The sequence below is a fragment of the Poromitra crassiceps genome, assembly GCF_964638095.1.
Source record: "Poromitra crassiceps genome assembly, chromosome: 18".
In the NCBI taxonomy this organism is placed as follows: Eukaryota; Metazoa; Chordata; class Actinopteri; order Beryciformes; family Melamphaidae; genus Poromitra; species Poromitra crassiceps.
Window position 1 is genome coordinate 3036023 of NC_139636.1, and position 25849 is coordinate 3061871.

Below are 25849 nucleotides of genomic sequence, written 5' to 3' on the forward strand. Positions count from 1 at the left end.
TGTGGATTCATGAGTGAAATGTTTATGTCTGCTGAAAATGTGACCTTTCCCGAATTAACTTTGACAACCTTTCATGTCTCTAACCAGTTAGTGACCTGCACCTGACAGCATGTTTACGTCCGTCTATAGGAGCGGAGCCATAAATCTTATCGACCCCTGACTGTACTCACCTTCCGGCTGAACTACTTGTTCAGTGAGCTGAGCGCAGCTTCCTACCACCTGCTCAACGTGGTGCTACACGCCGCGGTGTGCGTGCTGTTCCTGAGGGTGTGCCGTCTGTTTCTGGATAACACTTCCAGCTTGGTGGCGGCACTGCTGTTTGCCGTGCACCCCGTCCACACTGAAGCTGTAAGTGTTCACTTTACCCAATGAAGTCAAGTGATGCAATGTTATTATAGTATGGCAGGAAACAAGTTGTGGTGTTACACCTGTCCTTTCAATGCAACTTCAGCAATCACAACTGCCAGATCTCAGATCAGGTTGCATTGATGTGTCCACAGATTACATCCCTGTGGTGAGATAATATGAGATCAGATTTGTTTTTCCTGCGATAATCAAGAAATATGTTGCCGTTTGCAAGACAAGCTCTCCCTTCTTCTTTTTTTTAAACCAGTAGAACAGGCTGCAGTTGAGGAGAGTGCTTGTGCTTTATTCACAAATCATATTCCTCAGTGCTCTTATGGTCCCAGTGGAGAGAGAGAGAGTGCCTGAAGAACTTCCGTGTGAGGAAACATACTTTTGGCTTTGTATGCCTCCTGCTCAGAGAGCATCTTCAGCGGCAAAAACTTATTGGGAGGCTTTGCCTATTTTCTACCCGCTTTGTATCATTACAATATCAGTCATTATGCAGATGGGCAGCCTTTACCTTGTCTTCATGTTTGCCTGCACCGAGAGCTCCGCAGTTTATCCCAGCACTTCTGTGTCCAGGATGACGTGTTGTGCATCATTCTGGACATTCTGGATGTGGAAGGGAACGGCTGTTGCTCGAGGGCGGCTGTTATTGTTTCTTTTTATTTATTCTGTATGCGCACATCCACGGAGGATCTCATCGAGGGGCAGCCTTATTAACGAGGGTTAATGACCCATGCTGACAGCGGCGGGCTTTCTGCAGGCAGTCAAACGTGGATTACTCGATGCAGGAAACCTACACCAAAGGTAAGCCCTGTCCATCTGCTTTATATTGCAGAGATTATAATGATACAAAGCAGGTTGAAAATCAGCAAAGCCTTCCTTTAACAGCCTCCATTTTCATGCATAAAAGGGCGACCGTGGCTCATGTCAAATTTGGGGCCGTGGTAAATTAATGACTGACTGGAATATCCAGATTGTGGCAGGAACTATGTGCACTGCACACGCACAACTGAACTATGTGCACTGCACACGCACAACTGAACTATGTGCACTGCACACGCACAACTGAACTATGTGCACTGCACACGCACAACTGAACTATGTGCACTGCACACGCACAACTGAACTATGTGCACTGCACACGCACAACTGAACTATGTGCACTGCACACGCACAACTGAACTATGTGCACTGCACACACACAACTCAACTATGTGCACTGCACACGCACAACTGAACTATGTGCACTGCACACACAACTGAACTATGTGCACTGCACACACACAACTCAACTATGTGCACTGCACACGCACAACTGAACTATGTGCACTGCACACGCACAACTGAACTATGTGCACTGCACACGCACAACTGAACTATGTGCAGTACACACACACAACTGAACTATGTGCACTGCACACACGCAACTGAGAACTGAACTATGTGCACTGCACACACACAACTGAACTATGTGCGCTGCACACACACAACTGAACTATGTGCACTGCACACGCACAACTGAACTATGTACTGCATACGCCACACGCACAACTGAACTATGTGCACTGCACACACACAACTGAACTATGTGCACTGCACATGCACAACTGAACTATGTGCACTGCACACACACAACTGAACTATGTGCACTGCACACACACAACTGAACTATGTGCACTGCACACACACAACTGAACTATGTGCACTGCACACACACAACTGAACTATGTGCACTGCACACACAACTGAACTATGTGCACTGCACACACACAACTGAACTATGTGCACTGCACACGCACAACTGAACTATGCACTGCACACACACAACTGAACTATGTGCACTGCACACACACAACTGAACTATGTGCACTGCACACGCACAACTGAACTATGTGCACTGCACACACACAACTGAACTATGTGCACTGCACACGCACAACTGAACTATGTGCACTGCACACACACAACTGAACTATGTGCACTGCACACACACAACTGAACTATGTGCACTGCACACGCACAACTGAACTATGTACTGGATACGCCACACGCACAACTGAACTATGTGCACTGCACACACACAACTGAACTATGTGCACTGCACACGCACAACTGAACTATGTGCACTGCACACGCACAACTGAACTATGTGCACTGCACACGCACAACTGAACTATGTGCACTGCACACACACAACTGAACTATGTGCACTGCACACACACAACTGAACTATGTGCACTGCACACACACAACTGAGAAACGACACAGGTCGCCTCCGAATGTTGATTTTGAGATCAGATCTCAATGCAGCCAGCCTGACGAGTTAAACCTTTGTAAATAGTTTCAGGACTAAATGTATATTTGTTTGCTGAAACTTTGAGAAATTCAAATGTGACCTTCCCCAGAATTAACCTAGAGTATCAGGCAAATTAAAGGGTCACTTAAAAACTTCAGTAAATATTTGACAGCCTTTGATGTCTCAAGTCTTAACCAGTCAACTGACCTGCCAACATCCGATCTGAGCGCGTACACACACCTGACACTTAATGCAAGCTGGTGTGATTGGCGATGCACTATGTTGTATTTGAATTCTTGAAAACAGGCTATTTTTTTATAGATGTGTACCATGTTTTCAGATTGGTTCTGAGACAGCAACTTTTGGAGTTGCATCTATTTTCATAGATGCGATCAGGAACACAAACGGGCAGAAAAAAAGAAGCTAATTGAACCTGATGTGAAACCAAAAACCTCGGTGTATTCGTTGACCCCATTCCCTTCCACAGGCCCTGTATTAAAACCCTCTTCCTCCAATTAGGACTTGTATTTCATCCTATTCAACACAGCTGAACTGATGACCAGACAGGCCCTGACCAGAGAGTAGAAAAACAAAGAAAACATTCTGCTTCTTGGGGTGGAGTGCTACTGTTACACACTGTGCACCGCTGCGCCAATCTTCCTAATGTTCTCTAATCTAAGCGCCGTCTCTCAGACTTCTTGAAAGGAGACCATTTGCCTCACAAATGAGCCCTTAGAGTTAGTCCAGCAGAGGCCCTCCGTGTTATCTCCGTCTGGAATCTCTCTCTCAACGGATCATTTGTTTTTCATTTATGCTCCAAGCACTGAAGGTCCCTTCATGATAAGTACGGACAAAGAGTCCCTGTGTGTCCCCTTGTCTTTCTCAGTACGTTTTCTGGTTATCCGTCTTTCTGAATGGAGACTTACATTTATTTATTTTGTCCTCTTGGAGCATCTGCTAAGATCATCAGATGCAAATTATTCGCTATATTCCACAACGGTATACTTCGTCCTGTAGGACGAATCAGCATGACATCACAACCACCCAGAAATGCGGAACCCTGCGGCAGTTAACTAGTATGAGTTGTGCGCCAAACAAACGTTAATATCTCAAAAACTATACATCACATTGCTTATATTTTGACATTCTGAGTGAGAGCAGAAGTAGCTCAAGAGTCTGATGTATAATATATGCATGTCGTGTTAAAGTTGTGGGAACTGTCGCAGTTTTTATAATAGTAAACAGCACAGCCGGCTAGAGTGAGACACTCAAGGCTGGCTCAGACCCTTTTTACAGTCGACGTCACAGGGGTAATTGCGCGACAACAACTCCGCGGAACTCAAGCCGAAACGAGGGAGATCCCCGGAATACAGGAAAAAGACGTTGTGTGCCGTATGCGTCTAGACGCTGGACATTCCCACTTGGAATATGACGATGTGCGGCACTGCAACTTTGGCGATGCATTGGCTCCTAGACCCATCCTGACAGTGAGTACGGGTCAGGAAACCTCACTCCATTGAAAGAGTTATAGCTTATTTGTGTAAGATAACCTGTCTGTTGCTGGCGAAGCTTTAAAATATGTGGAGGAGGCGGCAGGATCTTCCATATTTAGTTTCTAAAGTTGTAACTTTCTGCAACGAATTCGACTCCGCCCACAAAATACATCATGCTGTTTACAAACTGAAAGGGTCTGGGTTCCATTGCTGTTTCCACCCAGTGGTTTGTTTACCAAAATGCTGATTGGCTGATCCCTCGTATATAAAGGTCCTAAAAGGGCATTAGGAGAAGGCTCACTATGAAGAGGGAGGCAGAGGGAGAAAGATGTGATTTGTGGTCTGAGTCATTGGACTGAATTGAGCTAACAGTAGTCGGTAGCTTTTTGCACATTTGTGGAGTCTGGCTGTGGAGAGCACAACACATCCCGGCCGGCGGCACATGTTGTAAGCTGATGTTGATCGATGGAGGAAACAGAGAAAATTGCTATGGCTCACATTTGAGTTTTTACTGTTATATTCTGTTAAATCAAGAGAAATAAAACAGAGCCAGTGGAATATTTCTACAGCTATAAATGACCACATCTTGGCCAAATGGAGAACAACACACCCGCCTCATCAAAATCCTGATGTCCCACAGACTACTCCTACAAATATATTATTATGATTATTATTATTATGATTATTATGATTAATAATATTATTATGATGATGATGCACATCACTCATGAAATCAGGGCTTAAAGATGTCCGGCCAGGTGCCGGATTTCCGGCATATGGACGTTCTAGATTCACAAAGTATTTTCGACCCAAAAAAAAAAAAAAAAAAGATTTTGTTTTTGCTGCATTTTTTTATCCAATCATATTCAGCAAAGCAAAGTATTATATTACATTTGCCAATGGAATGCGACCAAGTTTTTTTTTTTTTTTTTTTTTTTTTCCAATCATGAACAGCAATCTACTTTCTATCACAATGTAGCACCGATTCCGTAGTGTAGCACAGAAATGTGGGAACAAAGTTTATGAAAGCTGGTGAAGATACACGCGTGAGAGGGGAGTAAAAAACCGCCATAGGTTTGGATTGATTAAACGGGTGGTGCCAGTGGGAAAGCGTTTGACACTTTGGTGTGACCAATGAAGGGAACCTGCTCTTTGTTCTGCACTCTGTGCTCAACCAGCAGAAACAAAGTGCTGGTTCCACACAAGGTCAGTCCCAGACACAACGCCGCTCCGCTCTGCGCGCACTCCCACATCTGACCACATTGCCGGGAAGAACAGTTACAACTGCCACTGCAGTGGCAGTGACAGACGGCGCCGCCCATGGCTGCTGTGGCGTTACTGTGCTCTTATGTGAAAAAAGATTAATGCACCTTAATGCCAAAACAAGTTCCTATATGTTACATAACATAATGGCGAATAAATGATATCTGATTCTGATTCTGATTCTGACCTTATTTACAATCATCATTCAGTATAAGAATGTGGCATTTCTTTGGCTGTTCTGGCGGGCACCGATTGGTAAACCATGCGTATGGAACCCTAAACCATGCCTGTGGATTAGTAGACCTTGCACACGGATTTGTACATGTACTGTATTTATATTAATAATGTCAAACAGGGACACCACAACGGCCCATGAAGTTGCATAATATAACATTTAATTAACATGTTTTTTCTGCATGCATGATTTATAAGGAGTAAATGGGTTTCATATTGTCACCAAAACACAGATCGCATCATAAATGAGACCTACTGATGTGATTAATCAATGGTTATGGTTCATATACAGTATGCTCTAGGTGCCTAAAGGCTATTACAGCTCACTATACTGCATGTTTGCCAAGCTGTGTGTAATGGCTAACTGTACATGGGCCTAAACTCCCTTCTCATTGTACATGGGCCTAAACTCCCTTCTCACTGTACATGGGCCTAAACTCCCTTCTCACTCACTGTACATAGGCCTAAACTCCCTTCTCACTGTACATGGGCCTAAACTCCCTTCTCACTCACTGTACATGGGCCTAAACTCCCTTCTCACTGTACATAGGCCTAAACGCCCTTCTCACTGTACATAGGCCTAAACTCCCTTCTCACTGTACATAGGCCTAAACGCCCTTCTCACTGTACATAGGCCTAAACTCCCTTCTCACTGTACATAGGCCTAAACTTCCTTCTCACTGTACATAGGCCTAAACTTCCTTCTCACTGTACATGGGCCTAAACTCCCTTCTCACTGTACATAGGCCTAAACGCCCTTCTCACTGTACATGGGCCTAAACGCCCTTCTCACTGTACATGGGCCTAAACTCCCTTCTCACTGTACATGGGCCTAAACTCCCTTCTCACTGTACATAGGCCTAAACGCCCTTCTCACTGTACATAGGCCTAAACTCCCTTCTTCTCACTGTACATAGGCCTAAACGCCCTTCTCACTGTACACATAGGCCTAAACACCCTTCTCACTGTACACATAGGGATAAACGCCCTTCTCACTGTACATGGGCCTAAACTCCCTTCTTCTCACTGTACATAGGCCTAAACGCCCTTCTCACTGTACATAGGCCTAAACGCCCTTCTCACTGTACACATAGGCCTAAACGCCCTTCTCACTGTACACATAGGCCTAAACGCCCTTCTCACTGTACATGGGCCTAAACTCCCTTCTTCTCACTGTACATAGGCCTAAACGCCCTTCTCACTGTACACATAGGCCTAAACGCCCTTCTCACTGTACATATAGGCCTAAACGCCCTTCTCACTGTACATGGGCCTAAACTCCCTTCTCACTGTACATGGGCCTAAACGCCCTTCTCACTGTACATGGGCCTAAACTCCCTTCTTCTCACTGTACATAGGCCTAAACGCCCTTCTCACTGTACATAGGCCTAAACGCCCTTCTCACTGTACACATAGGCCTAAACACCCTTCTCACTGTACAAATAGGCCTAAACGCCCTTCTCACTGTACATGGGCCTAAACTCCCTTCTTCTCACTGTACATAGGCCTAAACGCCCTTCTCACTGTACATAGGCCTAAACGCCCTTCTCACTGTACATAGGCCTAAACGCCCTTCTCACTGTACATAGGCCTAAACGCCCTTCTCACTGTACATAGGCCTAAACGCCCTTCTCACTGTACATACTGTACATAGGCCTAAACGACGCCCTTCTTTGATGTTATCAACATAGATATTACAAATCTGTGTGCATGGTTTTTGTACCAGGTGACCTCTGGGGGGCTTCAATTACCCTCATTGCACACTAGGCTTATACTGTAAGCCTAGATGCTGTGTGTTGAATATTCATTCAGTACAGAAGCATGTCAGTTTTTTTCCATTGTTCTTGTCATTGGACTAGTTTTATATAGAAATAAGTGCAGTGGAGTGTGTGCTGACTACCCCCTTCCACACACACACACACACACACACACACACACACACACACACAGCAGTAAGGAACATTTCAGGCTCATAATGGTTTTTGCGCTGTTAAAACTGTCTGCCTGCTTGTCTGGGAAGCTGTTGTGGAATCAGACTCTCTGTCAAGTGCCTTGTCAAACCCTGTGTGTGGTTTACTGCATGTGTGTGGTTTGTATGCGTGTGTGGTTTACTGCATGTGTGTGGTTTGTGTGCGTGTGTGGTTTACTGCATGTGTGTGGTTTGTGTGCGTGTGTGTGGTTTACTGCATGTGTGTGGTTTGTGTGCGTGTGTGTGGTTTACTGCATGTGTGTGGTTTGTGTGCGTGTGTGTGGTTTGTGTGCGTGTGTGTGTAGCGGGGGGGTGTTAGGGGAGATCGAATTCCTTGCCTCAAGCCTTTAGGTGTGATGGTAGCAAGACTGTTATTTCTGCCACAAGGGGGCAGTAAGCATTTATACAAATAGCAGAGGCAGCTGTTAGACAAACTGCTGTATGGTGATAAAATGATAAATAATTGATGTGCTTGTAATCCTATGGACTTCAATAGACCTGTTTTCACAGCTGGATTGAAGCATTCCATTGACCTGGGTATTAAACACATGGATTGTAGTTTCTGCAGGTCGCACTCATTTTCTCTTCAAAGAAAAGACAATTCTTGTTTGATAAAAGTCTTGTTTTGACAAGAAACACCTGTCTTTATTAATTATTAATTTGGCTTTATTTTCATGTATTGTCTTGTGCGCTATGTGGCTGTAGGTGTGTGTGTATCTGTACTAAAGGAAATGTCCTATAGTGGGATATATTAATTTACTGCACTACGACTAAACTTCTACTATTACTACAACGTTGTGTCATTAGGTCACAGGTGTGGTTGGCAGAGCGGAGCTCCTCTCCTCAATCTTCCTCCTGGCTGCTTTCCTGGCCTACACTCGCTCCACAGGCGCAGACCATTCCATCGGTAAGTCTGAGGTCCCTCATCACCACTCTGCTCCTGCAGCCCATGTACTGGGAGATGTGCTGTGTTCAGCACGTCTGTTTTGATGCGTATGTTTTTCTGTGTGCATCATGACCACTGATATCTTTGCAAACCGTTCAATACAGAACCATGAAATAAGTTGCTTGTTGATGCAGATCTTTTGCGAAACTGGGGAAGAATTTGGGAAGGTTGCACAGTGCACACAAAACAATAAATGCTGCTTATCTTCGATATTTTTTGGCACAAGAATCAAAGAGACACACAAACGTTTTGGGCGGACTGCCTTCTTCAGTGTGGCCCATGGAAGGCAAAATATGTTTGTGTGTCTTTGTTCTCCTGTGCCATAAAAGAGATAAGCATCATTTATTGTTTTGTGCACAACCTACCTAGATTCTTCAGAAACGGGTAATAAAAAAACAGCAACAACAGAATGCTTGTTTAGTCCGGACACAAATTAATCCATGACCTTTGACCTGGAAGGTCCTCCGCGATGTTGCGCTCCTCCGACTGCCTTGTTGATTCTGTGTTTACATTCCAGCGCGACAAACCAATAGGTACATAATGCCACAAGCTTTCTAGAGCCCTACCGATATATCGGTCCAGCGAGATTATCGGCCGATATTGGCCGATATGTTGGCCGATATGCCGATATTTTTTTATTTTGTCTTTTTTAAGTCATAGCCAACATGATGTGTAGATTTGATCTTTTTTCTTAATTCAAGTTATATTTTATATTTGTTCTATTTGTGTTTTTTGTATTTCTAGTTATTTATAATTATTCAATCCCCAGTTCAGTTGACTGTTTCATTGCATTGATGTCATTTTGGACAACAAAGTTGATTGATAAGCTGTAAAATATCCTGCCTACATTACATATCTCAAGTCATGTCAAGTCATATCTTTGTCAAGTGTTTGATATTTGAGGGATCATTGCAAAAACATTGTGTAATATAATGTGTATATTTAATATAAGAATATTGGCCGATATATCGATATCGGAATTTTTTACTCGCTAATATCAGTATCGGCCTCAAAAATCCAGTATCGGTCGGGCTCTGACCTGTGAAGGAGGTTGTCTTTCCCCTCTGGCTATACTTGTACTCCTGCAGACTGTTGTGATGTCAACTGCTGCCACCTGGTTGTTAACTGGCTTACCTCAGGCTGCTGGCAGCTCTCTGTGACACTGGTTAACTTCCGTGGCGCAGCCGGGAACTCATTCCAGACTGTTGGTGGGCAGATGCTTGTTTTGGTAAAATTGGGGAGTGGCACACACACAAAGAGTTCTCGACTTAATTGATGTGTGACAAATACAGTATAATTGATAGCTTGCATGACTGCACACGGTTTTCTTTGTAGTAACTGAATTCCTAAGTCGTATTCGTGTTTTTTTTGCCTGTTTATTTACCGTAATTCTGTCAATAAAGGCCCGGCCGCTTATTATGCTAAATCAACTTGGACCCCAGGCGGTAAAGACGGCAATTAGAGTCAGGCGTTTTTTTTTTTTTTTTTTCAGAATTGAGCTAGGCGATTATTATTTTTTGAACAAAAATGCCTGCTCAGCACAAAATAAAGTGTCATTTGTAGACATTCAAAATGCTGTAGACAATGAGGCTAGGCTATATGTAAGGGATAATGTATATTGAGGCGGTGATTACGGGGGAAATAATGACCGACAGGTGGATTGAGCCCGACGCGTAGCGGAGGGCTTAATGGTTCACCTGAAGGTTATTATTTCCCAGTAATCACCGCCTCAATATACATTATCCCGCTTAGAACACGGCCTACAACTAAATCATTCAATAATCTGACAAAAATAATTATTCAAATAGATTTTTTAATAGCGTTTTCAACGACAAAGCGGTTTCATTCGTAATTGGCACACAAGACACCACAGCTGCAACTGGTTGGCCTAATTAGTAGTGTCTTGCTGACAAAAAGCTCTTATCAACTGATTAATCCAGGTGTGGCAGAGCAGCGGTCGGTTGTCGAGAAATAATGACCGGTGAATCTTGTTGATTGACCAATCAGAATAGAGTATTCAAGAGAGCCGTGTTCTAAACGCAGTTAAAACTACTGTAGTAGTGCAACATACTTAGTAGGCACACTGCGCTGCAGCAGAATCCCGCGGCGGCGGACGGCCGACAGCGCTTTGACGAGATGGAAATGGCAAAGCACACATTGCTGGGCAAGTTCTTTTTAAAACGTAATGATGGTGCAAGTAGGCTACTTCAGCCGAGGCCAGAAAGACGACAGAAAAGTGTCACGCTCCTGCTACTCCTGAAGATTGAACCCAGAATGGCAGGAGAAGTTCTCATGGGTCAGACTGAAAATGTGGATGTAAAAGATCAAATGTTCTGCACCATCTGTGAAAAGGTGGATAAGAAAAACGGCTTCACCAAAGGCTCTATCAATCTGAAAGCATCTGCCCGCACCACACATCATGCTGCTCATAAATGCGACAGCAAAGTGCACTGATAAAGCCACCAATTTGAGTAACGATAAAATAACGATAAAATAAATTTCTTGGATGATTGCATTATAGCCTTTGTTTTTGTGTGTCTTATTGCTGTTTAAATGTTATTTCTGAACGTAAATTCAAACCCAAACCGAATCAATTAATTAAATAACGAGCGGTGAGGCTTGCCTTGTGTGCGTGTGCTTGCGCGTGCGCAGTGACATCACCTTTGACATCATCACTGATGACATCACATCATTAGCTAATTAGCCTTATTCAAAAAATCTGGCCCTGTCAGGTCACCCGCACCGCGGCACTGGTGGCCTTTACACCGCCTGAAAGTTTCAGCCCGATGACCCTTGAAAGGGCGTGGCTGTGGCCGGACACTGAATTGAAACATACAAACAAACCTCGCCCACATACTCAATTTGATAGAAGCTGCCCAGTGCAGCTCCAGTGTAGTTTGATATCTGCTAAGCAGCTGCACTGGAACAGTGGTTGGTTTCTGGACACAAGCCCTGATCTCCAACCTTGAGGCTACCACCTTCCCCAGCTGGTCTGAGCAGGTCAAGGAGATTCTAAATGCAAGACCTAATTCCACTTGGGCTTTTAATGCTGCTATTTCATCTTAGTTTGGACTCAAATACTTTCCCCATACATCGTGTCATGTGTACGGGGGTACGGTGGCGCAGTGGTAAGCGCTGTCGCCTCACAGTTGGAAGGTCCTGGGTTCGATTCTCGCCTGGGACACTGTGGGCGCTGTGGTTGTGTTCCCCCCCATATCTTCAGTGACTACTGCCCAGGGGCCGGTTGCACCAACTGGTCTTACACTGGTCTTAAGCTAAGTTGGTCGTAACTTTACGACCTACAGCTACGCCGGTTGCACCAAGACGACTTAAGCCTTCTTTTCACTAAGACCAGGCGTAACTCCTACGCCTCGTCAGGAGGAGGCGTAGCCTGTAACAGAGATCTCCGCGGAGACCTTTTTGACCGTCATCGTCGTAACATCGCCAGTTCGCCGTCTTTGAAAGCACGACGTTAGATTATAACTAACTACTTGTGTGGCTTAGCCTTCCCAAATGTTGGCGTTAATTCTTTTAGAATTTAATACATAGAATTGGGAACGTTACATTCAATTTCATTCAGACTCCCTGACACTAATGGGCGCCGCCATTTTCCCCCGGGGCTTCCACAGGAGGAGGGGGGTGGGAGGAGGGAGGGTGTAGTGACGCACATACAGTAGTGGGTGACGGCGCGAGGCACATGTGGGCCAATCAGAGGGCATTCCCCGACAATTCACATGAACGCGCATTGCTACGACCAGCGTAGTTAAGACCAGAGTAAGCCGTGTTGGTGCAACAGGCGTAAATCCATGGTCTTAACTAAGACCGACGTAGGAGTTACGACCAGGCATAGTTAAGACCAGTTGGTGCAACCGGCCCCAGGTGGGTTATCTCGTCGTAAGGGCCTTTCTCTCTGTGTGGAGTTTGCATGTTCTCCCCGTGCTCCCACAGGGGGCTCCTCCGTATATACAGTAACCCCCCCACTAAAAACATGCAGAAGATCAGATCGTCATCGTCATCCGACCAGTGACGACAACATCCGAAGTTGGTCCCCGGGCGCTTTACGAGAAAGCGACCACTGCTCCTGGCCTGCCCCTCGGAGGAAAGGACATGCCTGGATGGGTTAAATGCAGAGGACACTTTTCACCGGCCACCGTCAGCATGAGTGTGTTGTGGCCGCATGCATGTGTTGTGGTGTTCGTGTGACAATAAAAGACGGGCTTGTCCGTTACGAGAGAGAGAGCGTGTGCTTGACCTTCGTGGCCAACAGTCAAGCACCTATCTATTGACCTTGGTTTAAGACTTTTATCATCTCCTGGAAGAAAACCGTGTGCAGTCATGCAGTTGTCTTGAGAATTTGCCAGCGTGTGCACTTTGCAGAGAGGTATCCATAATAAAGATAAGAGGATAAGCTCTGCTGTCAGAGGCCATGTTGTGTTTGGCTCATCTGCTACTCACATTACTCTTCATCTTTCAGTTTGGACCCCCATTGCGCTGACTGTGGTCCTGGTGGCTGCAGCAACTTTATGTAAGGAGCAAGGAATCACTGTCGTCGGCATCTGCTGTGTTCATGAGGTGTTTGTGGCACAAGGGGTAAGGATCCAAACCGTCACTCTTTGTTTGCCTCACCGTCAGTTGGTCATGCCTACAACAACATCTCTCGCCTGGCTTTTAGCTATACTGTTCTTTTATTCCTCTTAGGAATGCACACAATTAATCGAAACTCGATTAATTGCTTGTTACGGATTTACTCGAGCAAAGAAAAATTACTCGATCAAAACAAAAACAAAAAGCAACGCATTAAATGGTGTTTTCAAATCATTTTTCAATGATCCTCCAGAGGGCGCAATGATATCACTGGGTAAGTGAGCCCCTGCGCGGGTGTGACGGGGATTCTGGGCAAATGTTGACATGTTTAAAAAGTTATGCCTCCACGTTTTTTATGTGTTTCATAGCGTAGGCTATGCTATGCAATGCTGTGAGAAATATACAATATGTTGCTGCTGCATAAATAAACATTTTATTGAGGAAAAAACGCATTTGGTATGGTTTGGAAAATTTTGTATTTTTAATTACAATTACCGTAATCGATTGATTGATTGTTAACGTTAGCAATGATCGAGTTTGGAATTTGCGGAAAATGTGCATCCCTAATTCCTCTTCTTTTGCCTAACTGCCTCCAAACATGTTATTGGTTGTTGAAAAGGAGTGATGGCAAGCAGCTGTTTCCTTGCTTTCTTCCCCCGGTCAGCCTCTGGCTTATCTAAGCAGGGACAGCGTGATTTTTAGATCTCTCCATTTTTACTTCTGCGCTCCTACATTTGAATCTGTGGCAGAATACAAAAGAATACTTCATCTGGCCATATCAATTCACCATTGTTTATGCTTCATAGTACTGCCATTGTGTGGGCTCAGAGCATTAGGGCCTTCCTCTGGTCCAGGGCTCAAGAAATGAAGACAGTCTTCAAACTGGATAGTCTTCATATTGTATAGCGGTTAAATTCCATGAAATGGTCAGCGGGAAAAAGAAAAGTCCTCATCGCTCACAAAGTTCAACAACCTCAGTTCTGAAGGGAGACTCCCCATGGAGGATCGCTTTGCTTTGCACAGAGTTCCTATGCATGTCTGGAAAGTTTCCAAAGGTATGGAAAATGACGATGTCCAGGTCATGAAAGGTTTTGCAATTGCACAAAGATATTGTTGTTTAGCCCCTATACACTTAAGGCTAGACATCATAGTTATGGACACAGAATAATCAGAAGTATAATCAGAATAGGGCTAAACTAACGTTTGTTCCATTATTGATTAATCTAGTGATAATGTTTCTACTAATCTAGTCTGTAAAATGTAATAAATTACACATCCATCACAAGTTACCAGAGCCCAAAGTGATTCTTAAAATTGCTTACTTAAAATAATATAATAAAATATAATACCTTTGAGTATTCATTATACAGTATAATGTTATGAAACAGAGGAAAGCAGCAAATCTTTGGTGTTTTTACTTGATAAATGACTAAAACGATTAATCGATTATCAGAATTGTAATCGATTAATGTCAATCGATTATTTGACTAATTGTTTCAGCTCTATATCAGAATAGTCTTACTAAAGTCTTCCACTGGAGTCAAGACGTTAAGAAAATGTAGAAATTCTGGCATTGAAAAGGTGTCTGTGCTGTAAGGTTGAGTCCATCCCTCCTCTCTCTCTGCCTCTCTCAGTTCACCCTGCCCGTGCTGCTGGACACACTTCTTCAGGTCGTGCGGGGTAAAGACTGCTTCCCCTACGCTGTGCTGCAGACTGTCCTCAAGCTCATTGTCCTCATCATCAGCACCCTGCTACTGGTCATCGTCAGGGTCCAAGTTATCCAATCCCAGCTTCCCGTCTTCACCAGGTAGGGTTCAAGTCATCCAATCCCAGCTTCCCTTCTTCACCAGGTAGGGTTCAAGTCATCCAATCCCAGCTTCCCTTCTTCACCAGGTAGGGTCCAAGTCATCCAATCCCAGCTTCCCATCTTCACCAGGTAGGGTTCAAGTCATCCAATCCCAGCTTCCCTTCTTCACCAGGTAGTGTCCAAGTCATCCAATCCCAGTTTCCCATCGTCACCAGGTAGTGTCCAAGTTATCCAATCCCAGCTTCCCATCTTCACCAGGTAGGGTCCAAGTTATCCAATCCCAGCTTCCCATCTTCACCAGGTAGGGTTCAAGTCATCCAATCCCAGCTTCCCTTCTTCACCAGGTAGTGTCCAAGTTATCCAATCCCAGCTTCCCTTCTTCACCAGGTAGTGTCCACGTTATCCAATCCCAGCTTCCCTTCTTCACCAGGTAGTGTCCAAGTCATCCAATCCCAGTTTCCCATCGTCACCAGGTAGGGTCCAAGTTATCCAATCCCAGCTTCCCATCTTCACCAGGTAGGGTCCAAGTTATCCAATCCCAGCTTCCCATCTTCACCAGGTAGTGTCCAAGTCATCCAATCCCAGCTTCCATACGTCTGACTTCCCCTCTCTTGAGACTAGAGTATAATTCACCTGTGGCTATCTTATTTTTTATTGTCACTTCCATCTTGTCATGTCCTCTTCTCTGACCTTGTTATCTTTGATAGGATACCCCAGCCCCCGCCTCTGTTTGACTATATCCCATTGGTCAAACGCATTCTCTAAAGCTGAGGTAGCAGCTTACATTGCCTTATAGCTACAGCAAACAGGACATTTTGGATGAACTAAGTAGAAAACCTCTTGATTGACTCTAAAATTAGTAATCAGCACCATGGACAGCGCTGAATGCTCACATTTAAAAATTAGCCTACTGTAAATGCACACAGATTCCACCCCCTCCCCCGCACAGCCCGAGCCCTACCCGACCCGAGCAATTACCATAATTTGTCGCCTCGAATCCGGCCCTGACGGCCTTTTTTGGGCCCTCTCGGGCTCGGGCTGAAACTGAGAACTCTAAGCCAATGACGTCGCTAGAAAGATTTCTGGCTCAGAAAGAAACATAATCCCGCACAGTCGGACCTCATTGTCCCTGAACTTGTATTTATTATATCGTATCGTGGATGTATTGAATCGTGTATATCGCGTATAGTAATGAATTGTGGGATAGGCTTATCGTTCCATCTCTACACCTTCTGACGCTGCTGCTCTTATTCAAAGCTTATGAAGTGTCACAGTAGAGTAAGTTCCAATTCCTAGATCGCAAAAGTTATAAGCAACCGTTCTGACAAGAGTCAAAGCCACAGCATCCTGATCATTGATTTGACAGATATTCCCATATCCTCATAGTGATTGTATGGCAGAGACTTGTAAGGTAAAGAAATAAGTGCTGGGGAGAAAAGGTAAGAAGTTGAAAAAAGGCAAAAGAACAGACAGAAGCAGCTTTCTGCTGTTTGAAGCAAAGATGTTAGTGAGTGTAAATGTGTAAGGTCTTTTGTAGCAGCAAAATCACAGCTTGAGTTGGACCAAGAGACAGATATTTGACTTGTGTTGTATATGTTTTTAAATACTGTAAGTACTGATTGTACACATCCTGAAGGTAAATTCCAGTAAAGAGATTAACATGAACTAGAAATTGTGTTTCTCTAACTACGAAACAGTTAAAACACCATGAAGACAAATTTTAATAGCCCTACTGAATAACGTATTTATTGCGTCTAAACTCTAAATTGTTTGTACAGGAAATCTGCACAGACACAACCTGATGGCATTTGATCTCAAAGATAAAATTCCAGAAGATTAGCCTGGATGTACTAATCCTCAGTCGCGGTAATCCTAAAGCTGTCTCCAGCTTGTCTCAGAGAATTTGTGCGATCAGAAAACACCAGTCATAACAATTCTGCATATGACGATTATCACCATCTTCGTTGTGAATGGTATCGGTGATGTCCAAAGAGGTCGCCCCCCGAACCATGTTGGAACTATTTTGTGTCGGGCGTATCTGACGTGTGTGACAAATACAGGCTACAGGCTGCAGGCGCTCACGTCACCATGAACACCAAAGGAAGAGCGATAAGGCTTAAGGATGCTGGGATGGGATGCTGATGCTGGCTATGGAGTCAAAACACACAATAAAGACGCATTCCTTAATTTTTCAGAGAGCAGGCTGTTTTCCCATGTTCAGAGGTTTGTGAAATGCCTCCTTTCAAAGTTTTGCCATCACCAAGGCTGTTAGAGATTTTATTTTTATTTTCAAATGTTAAAGGATAATACTGGTTTTTTACAACCTTATTTCCAGCTTTATTTATGCTTTATAACTCAGAAAAGGAATTTTTGAAATTGATGCACTACAAAGCTATAATGCGCCAAGCAGCGCCCTGGAACAGAGGGAATGGGTGCAACGTTTCTTGCTTTTAACTCTGGAAACACTTAGCCAATCAGAACAGAGGGTTGTTAATATTTATGAGCCTTAAAGACGCAGCAACAGAAACAGCCTGTTCTTGGCAAGGCTCATAGAGATGCTGGGAAACGAGTGTGTAAAAATGGATTGAAAGTGTTTGGTACATGACACCACACACAGTTTTGAATGGACATCAGTAGACCCTTCTCACGGGGGCCATTTTGTGTTGAAAAGGCAGGGTAAACACAGGTGTAAGCAAAACACTAATTAGGGTTTCCAACTTCCATGATTGGAATTTGGAAACCCTCATTAGTGTGTTGCTTGCACCTGTGTTTATTCTAGGTTTTAGGTGGCGCTATGCCAAATTGCATGAAATTCTGCACTGCACTCTGAGATAAACCACTTTTTGTGTTGCCAGTAGGTGGCGCTATACCGAATTGCACAAAATTCGGCACTGAACTCCGTCAGGTCCCTCTAAGCGCACTCCGCAAGTTTGAAGTCAATCAATCCGATGAATGGAAATTCTGCACTGCACTCTGAGATAAACCACTTTTTGTGTTGCTAGTAGGTGGCGCTATGCCAAATTGCATGAAATTTGGCATAGCACTCCATCAGGTCCCCCTAAGCGCACTCCCCAAGTTTGAAATTGATCGGACAAACGGTTCTGAAGATAAACCACTTTTTGTGTTTGCGTGGTGGCGTGGTAACGGTCGGCCCCAGCCCAATGTCACTTTCGTGACGCAAATCGTGACTGATAGACCGCTACCCGACCGCCCGCCCACCTAGGCAGTTTTATTATAGGATAACTGGCCTTCTCTGACCATTAAAACAAACTCTCCCCACGCTCTTGTGAAATGTAAATCTCAAGCATGCGTTCAAGTGTTTAATGTGCTGTTCTTGTAAAACAAAGAGGGAATATCCGTGCTTCAGCCGACGAACCAAGCCAGAAGTGCCTCAGAAGTGGGACTGAGTGAACCTGTTAGAAAGGAGCAATCTGGAGCACACGGTCAAAGTTGAGCAATTTAATAAGGTGCAAGCAGACTAACGTTTCGACGTACACTGTCTTCTTCAGAGTCAACGTGCTGTTCTTGTACTTTGCCTGCCTCTTTACTTAAAGAGCATGGTGCAGGTTAGACATCACTTTGCATTAATAGGTGGGACTTTTATGTAGTAATTAGGATTCTCTTTTGTTTTTTGTTTTCCCCTCACACATAGCTGCATCTAGACTGTTTTTTGTTAAGCTTCTGGCACGCGCACATAAAAACCCGCAAATCTAGCAATAACACCTGTGACAATTTTAATACACAATAAACACTCAGGTCATCATTACCTCCGTATGTATGCCCAACGTCTGTGCGTAATTCGAGAGGCGGCTCACTGCAGTACAGAAGCCTACATGTCTTCCACTCTGCAGCTAAAACTCCTCCCCTCAGTCTGGAGCTAAAACTCCTCCCCTCAGTCTGGAGCTAAAACTCCTCCCCTCAGTCTGGAGCTAAAACTCCTCCCCTCAGTCTGGAGCTAAAACTCCTCTACAGCGAGTGCCACTTGTGACCGTCTCCAACAATAAAGTTATCCACTGCCTTCCATTCTGCAGCTGGGTTACACGAGCTGAGGTGGTCGGTCCGCTGTGCGGTCTGACGGCTCTCCAAAATTACATTTGCAAATAGACGTTATTTTGAAAAACCGATTGCATATTGGGGGTCAACTAGTTACGTTTGACCGCTGAAACGATTAAAAACTTCATCAAGTGCCATATTAACTATAGATAGAGAGCTCAAACTAAACAGAAAGTACAAGAAAACTCAGCTCCGCCATTTCCCCACTAAAGGCAACTGAGTTTTCTCTTCTCAGCCGAAATGCATTCTGGGTCTGGGCAGTGTCGAATTATCGTACCAGAGGCTATGCTATTGGTTTTGGTGGTAAATTATCGTACAAATATGATCATTATTGTATTTCTTTGTGAGTGAAAGCAGAAGTAGCTCAAGGGTCTGATGAATAATATATGTATGTAGTATTAAAGTTGTGTGAACTGTCGCAGTTTTAATATGTGGGAATTTTGTCAAAAGTACAGCCTGCTAGAGTGAGACACACTCAAGGCTGGCATAAGAGCATAAAACATAAACAGTACACAAGATAAATTAAAGATGAATTAAGGTGATATAGTCCTAAAAGTGGTCCCTCGTTTAAAGTTTATATGGAGTGTCTAGCTTAAAGTGTGAAGGAGCAGTTAGAGTTCAAAGAGGGCATGGTTTCACCATGAACTGCTGTTTAAACCAACGGCAGTTCCACCCGGAAGTCTGTTGAAGCCCGTTTGTTTACCAACCTCCTGATTCCTCGTATACTGCTCTCTCTGCCTCTTCCTCTGTAGATTCGATAACCCGGCAGCGGTCAGCCCCACTCCCACTAGACAACTGACGTTCAACTACCTACTTCCTGTGAACGCATGGCTGCTGCTGAGTCCCTCAGAGCTCTGCTGCGACTGGACGATGGGCACCATCCCCCTGGTTGAGTCGGTCCTAGACCTCCGCAACCTGGCCACCCTCTTATTCTACTCTTCACTGGGCCTGTTGGCTTACCACAGCCTGCGCTACAGACACAGCTCTGCCAAGACCGTCATCATGGTGAGTAGTACTAGGAGGGTCCTACAATTGGGTCAGCAAAGTTCAGAGGTCAGACTTGAATCTGTTCTGTATGCTGTATTTGTGACCTTGGCTGAGAATAGGTCTAAGCCTACATTCTCAGTTTAGTGGATATAATTCATTTAAGAAATACAGGATATCTTGCAGTGTTTTCCACCCTTCTAAAAGAAACAAAGACCCTGCCACACGTCAGGGCAGGAAGTGGACTTTATTAATCTGTTGGCTACAGCGCTTCCTGGTGTTTAAACCAACCTCCAGATCTCCCTGTGTTAGGCTAGCGGCTAAAGTGGGCGTTAGACTAAACAAACTTACCACACACACAGCTCAAATTGACATTGAAAAAGGCCCACACACAAAACTGAGGAGGCTCTCTGGATGCAAAAACAAACAAACAAAATGTATTTACGTAGTGAGCTAAAAAGTGATGAAGTGAGCGTTTGGGTCCTCAGACCATCATTGGCACAGCGCCACGACCAGCTACATTGATCAATTGGAAATTGAGTCATGCCAGAAGAAGCTGAGACCCAGATCGCAGAAGAGAATCGGCACGTTTCATCAAAAATGCATCGTAATAAACAAAGACGGAACAACAAAACAAGTAAATAAACAACGGGTATTAGGGGCCAGAACAAATGAAGAGACATGAGATGTAGAGCAGCTCGGCCTCGCACTGTGAATGAATGAATGAATGAGTGAGTGAGTGGTGGTTTGTTGTGGTGCTTGGAAATAAATGAGCATCTGTTGTGCAATAAGCCCTGCGACTTCCTTACTTATAGGTCAGTAAACTTCCTCACAGTATCACTCTTGGCTCCCCTTTGACAAAAGGGAACCACAAGTCAACATAATTAATCTGAATAATGTACCTTGGCAGTGTTGACTCTGGTTGCTAAGACCCTTGTGGAACATGTTGCATAACAAAATCATACTGCATCAGCCTATTCTGCGTCGACGCAGGGCTGCCAACTGTCTCAAATGACGCATGAGACGCACACAAAAGTCTCTCTTCAGGCCTCTTCTCTCACAGAAAGCATAGAAAAATATTTTGAATTGCATTATTTTCGCTGACAGGGTCACTAATCATCACGTGTTTTGTTAGGCTGTGCTCTTGCTCAAACAGAGTTGGCCTTCACAAACGGCTGTGATATTAGTCACATCAGATCTGTACCTTTTATTCAGGTAAAGTCCACTGAGCTCACATGCTCTTCTTCAGCAACACCCTGCCACCGTTTTAAAGACGTGTTTCACAGAATTCTGTTGCTATGGAACAGTTTGAAACCTAGCTTATTTCCTGTCGGCTATTGTATTAGCAAACACTGCAACAGGAAGTAAGCTAGGGGCAATTTAAAAAGTTTATGTTGTCGAGTTAAAACGGTCTATACAGTTACACACATTGACAGCTGTGCGCTGTCCAGCACAACCCAGACCTCTGCTGGCATCCCACTGGAGAGAACACCTTGTTGAGCATCTGATAAAAGTCTTTGTCCACTTCTGGTGACTGGCTGCAAGTTTGAATGACAACGACACAGCCTACCTTTTGGTTTGAACTCTGGACTGTCAGACATTATGCACAAACAAACAACCAACAAGAGAAGTTATACCACTCAATAGTTTGATAGCCAGTTGATGAGATTGTCATTTTTTTATTTACTTATATAGGGTCTGCCTGCCTATCTATCTATCTATCTATCTATCTATCTATCTATCTATCTATCTATCTATCTATCTATCTATCTATCTATCTATCCAGTTAAAAGGCTTTATTGGCATGAGAAACATGTATAATTGCCAAAGCAAGTGTATTTTCTTTGCGTACAGTTAAAGATAAAGAAGAATCAAGACGTGTGTAAACAGCTGTGTAACAATGTGTAACATAGCTTGAAAGTGTGCTTACAATTAAAGATACGATGATATCCAGTGTTTCCCCTAGAATTCTTTTCAGGCCTGCAGGGACTGACCGCAGCGGGGGAGGACCCTCGCTGGCCATTTGAAGCCAGATTTGGAGAATATGAACATTAGGATTAGACTGTTGTGATGTCATTATTCATTCATATTCATTCATATTAGTCATTTATGTTATTAGTCTCCTTTTTTCAGGCCTGGCGGTGGCCTCGTTGGCCTGGCCAGGCCTGTACAATTGTAGGGGAAACACTGATATCTATCTATCTCTGTTTTAGAGTTTGGATTGCAATAACATTACAAAAAAAGAAAAGAAAGTTTCTGGAAGACCTCCAGACCTCCCACTGCGCTTTCACTCACAACACTTAATATCACTCCAACTCTAAAGTCAAAACTTGCCAACTCAATAGCCAAACTATTTCAGTAACTCAACACTTCCAAAAATCCCAATTTTCTTCAAGTGAAAAATGATGGTCATGCTTTCTCATGCCATATCTAATCATGATTGCCTTTTTAAATATACAGTAGCCTACACCTGGATGTATATGGGCACTGTGATCTGTGTGAAACGTACTTGACAATACTTGATCCAATTAATTATGTCAAATGTGTTGAGTACATTTTTCAGAATCTATTTAGGGGGAAATTTGCTTTATTCCAGTATACCAATTACTGGTAATTCTGCATAGCATTATTTATAACCCACGTCAATTGGATTTACAATTTGGGCATATAGCATTACATATGGCAACAGCTCATAACTACACTAATTGGGTACAAATGCATTGAAATAAGACGGCTCATATGGAATTTGGTTGTTTGTCTTTCTCCATCAGGCCCTGTCTTTGATCGTGTTGCCTTTCATTCCTGCCTCCAACCTCTTCTTCCCCGTGGGCTTTGTTGTGGCGGAGCGGGTGCTTTATGTGCCCAGTATGGGCTTCTGTGTGCTCGTTGCACATGGATTCAGGATTGCCTCACATAAAGGGTGAGTGCTAGTTCAAACTTCAACTACTGCCTTAAAGGGGTCCGCCTTGGGCTTCTACTGTAGCAGGAAAAATGTGATGTAGTTTTTGCTTTTGTTTTTTATTTTAGTAAAAAAAAAAAAAAAGATAAAACTATGAACTGTATATTGTGCCAAACAATCCAAATGAGATTTCTCACATGGAAAACAAGGGTAACATGGGTTACATTTTGCCTGAGGCATGTATCGTTACTGCATATATGTAGATCTGTATATGAAGTAAGTTACTCAATTGTTACTTAATAAAAACGAATACAAGGCACACTCACGCGAGAGTCATCAGTCAATCTGAGCTGTAACATGTTAGCGATTTGTGTACGTTGAATATCTTGTACAGTATTACCAACCAAACCTATGTAGTTGTTGGTAAGCAGAAAATCTGTGAAACAAATTCTCCTTTGTAGACACCTGAAGAAGATGTCCTGGTTGATGATCGGAGTGCTGCTAACCACACATGCAGTGAAAACGTTCCACAGGAATTGGGATTGGGAGTCTGAGTACACGCTCTTCACTTCTGCCCTCAAGGTAGAAAGTATAATATATAATATATATTGGCTGGAAAGCCAATTGAGCCCACATTGCCAGTATATCTTGGCTCACATTGCCGGCTTATCTTGGCTGTTTTCCCATGTCAGTGCCAAACTTTCATTTCATAATTGTTATTAATTACAGTATCTTATCTCATGAAGTCTAAAAAATGACTGATCATCTCTAAATGACAGAAGTGGGCATGTGGCTCAGTCATTGCGAAACAAAGCAAGCTTATTCTCATAGTTTGTGTTTGTGTTTTTCTTTTGTTGTCCACCGCTTCAGGTCAACAAAAACAATGCCAAGCTGTGGAATAATGTTGGCCACGCTCTAGAGAACCAAAACAATTACCACAAAGCCCTGCGCTATTTCCTGCAGGCCACCAGAGTCCAGCCAGGTAAGACCAACACATGGATCAATCATTCAAGTCTCCCGAGCTCCTTGGATGAGGTGATGCTATCACACGTGGAACGAAATGTCATTCTGTCAGGGCTTGTTACATTACTTTGTGTCACACATGGAATGAAATTTAAGTTCAATTACTTTTTAACTGCCTGAAAGGGGACATTGAACGAGTATCTCCCACTAGAGCAGGGGTGCCCAAATTCTTTCCCATGAACCTGCAATGAGTGCAGTATCAGAGGACGTAGGTCTATCAATGGTCGGTGGTGTTCGGTGAGAGTGCTCTCACCCCTCTGGGGATGGCAGCCAGGGTGGGTCGTGCTGCCTGTGTGGCCTACCCGATCACCCAAGGAGCGCAGGTAGACCTAGCTGATGACATAGACCGCACACCTCTCTACTGGGCCGTGCACCATGGTCACCTGGACTGCATCCGTATCCTGCCGGAAGCCGGGGCCGACTCCAACGGGAGTGGACTCCGCTCTCCTCTCTACTGTAGCGCCGCCTTCCACCAGCTGGGCTGCTTCCGAGTTCCGCCTGCTGCTCCAGGCTTCTCGCCTGCTGAATATGGTGCTGTTTCACGGGTGCAAGGTGGCCTTCGCCCAGCTACTCCTGCACCACGGTGCCAACAGACACGGCCCTGGTGTCCCTGAAGCAGGCAGAGCTGGAGGTGAGGGCAGAGAGCTGGAGGTGAGGGCAGAGAGCTGGAGGTGAGGGCGGAGAGCTGGAGGTGAGGGCAGAGAGCTGGAGGTGAGGGCAGAGAGCTGGAGGTGAGGGCAGAGAGCTGGAGGTGAGGGCCCAGAGCTGGAGGTGAGGGCACAGAGCTGGAGGTGAGGGCAGAGAGCTGGAGGTGAGGGCAGAGAGCTGGAGGTGAGGGCAGAGAGCTGGAGGTGAGGGCAGAGCTGGAGGTGAGGGCAGAGAGCTGGAGGTGAGGGCACAGAGCTGGAGGTGAGGGCAGAGAGCTGGAGGTGAGGGCAGAGCTGGAGGTGAGGGCAGAGCTGGAGGTGAGGGCAGAGAGCTGGAGGTGAGGGCAGAGCTGGAGGTGAGGGCAGAGAGCTGGAGGTGAGGGCAGAGAGCTGGAGGTGAGGGCAGAGAGCTGGAGGTGAGGGCAGAGCTGGAGGTGAGGGCAGAGAGCTGGAGGTGAGGGCAGAGAGCTGGAGGTGAGGGCAGAGCTGGAGGTGAGGGCAGAGAGCTGGAGGTGAGGGCAGAGCTGGAGGTGAGGGCAGAGCTGGAGGTGAGGGCAGAGAGCTGGAGGTGAGGGCAGAGAGCTGGAGGTGAGGGCAGAGCTGGAGGTGAGGGCAGAGAGCTGGAGGTGAGGGCAGAGCTGGAGGTGAGGGCAGAGAGCTGGAGGTGAGGGCAGAGAGCTGGAGGTGAGGGCAGAGCTGGAGGTGAGGGCAGAGAGCTGGAGGTGAGGGCAGAGCTGGAGGTGAGGGCAGAGAGCTGGAGGTGAGGGCAGAGCTGGAGGTGAGGGCAGAGAGCTGGAGGTGAGGGCGGAGCTGGAGGTGAGGGCGGAGCTGGAGGTGAGGGCGGAGCTGGAGGTGAGGGCAGAGCTGGAGGTGAGGGCGGATCCCGAGGCGCTCAGGATCCACCAAGCGCTGGGCAGACATCGCCTGAACCAAGTCGACTCCCTCCTACCACTACAAGTGAGGAAGGACTTCGTGCTCCACCAACACTGACTTGAAGGACTGTCAGTTTATGGCGTTTTGCCAGCTATGTTATAACGTTCTTACAGCGTGGTAAATTCCTCCTCAACAAATTTAAATTTGGGACTACCTTACAAGTAGACAAGATAGTTTTAGTTTAATTTTTGTCTTGTTATTTTCATTTCCTAGATTTAGTTATTCAGTGACTGTGTATCAAACAAATCCAGCACCAGATTAAATACCTTTACAAGGTATCCAGCAAGAGATTAAATACCTTTACAGGGATTAAAGCAAAAATGACAGGATTCCGAAGGCCGTCGAGCAGGATTCGAAACGGGAGCCG

General features: G+C 44.9%; 1 protein-coding gene across 1 annotated transcript in view; it reads left to right on the forward strand.

Moving 5' to 3' along the window:
- The window catches only part of tmtc3 (transmembrane O-mannosyltransferase targeting cadherins 3), a 37570-nt gene that overhangs the window by 1463 nt on the left and 10258 nt on the right, over positions 1–25849 (forward strand). Inside the window, exons 3-10 of the mRNA XM_083654916.1 lie at positions 130–348; positions 8414–8513; positions 13027–13142; positions 14771–14943; positions 19749–20001; positions 22752–22900; positions 23341–23461; positions 23750–23861. Of these exons, the coding sequence (XP_083511042.1) occupies positions 130–348; positions 8414–8513; positions 13027–13142; positions 14771–14943; positions 19749–20001; positions 22752–22900; positions 23341–23461; positions 23750–23861 (1243 nt within the window). The remainder of the gene's footprint in view (positions 1–129; positions 349–8413; positions 8514–13026; positions 13143–14770; positions 14944–19748; positions 20002–22751; positions 22901–23340; positions 23462–23749; positions 23862–25849) is intronic.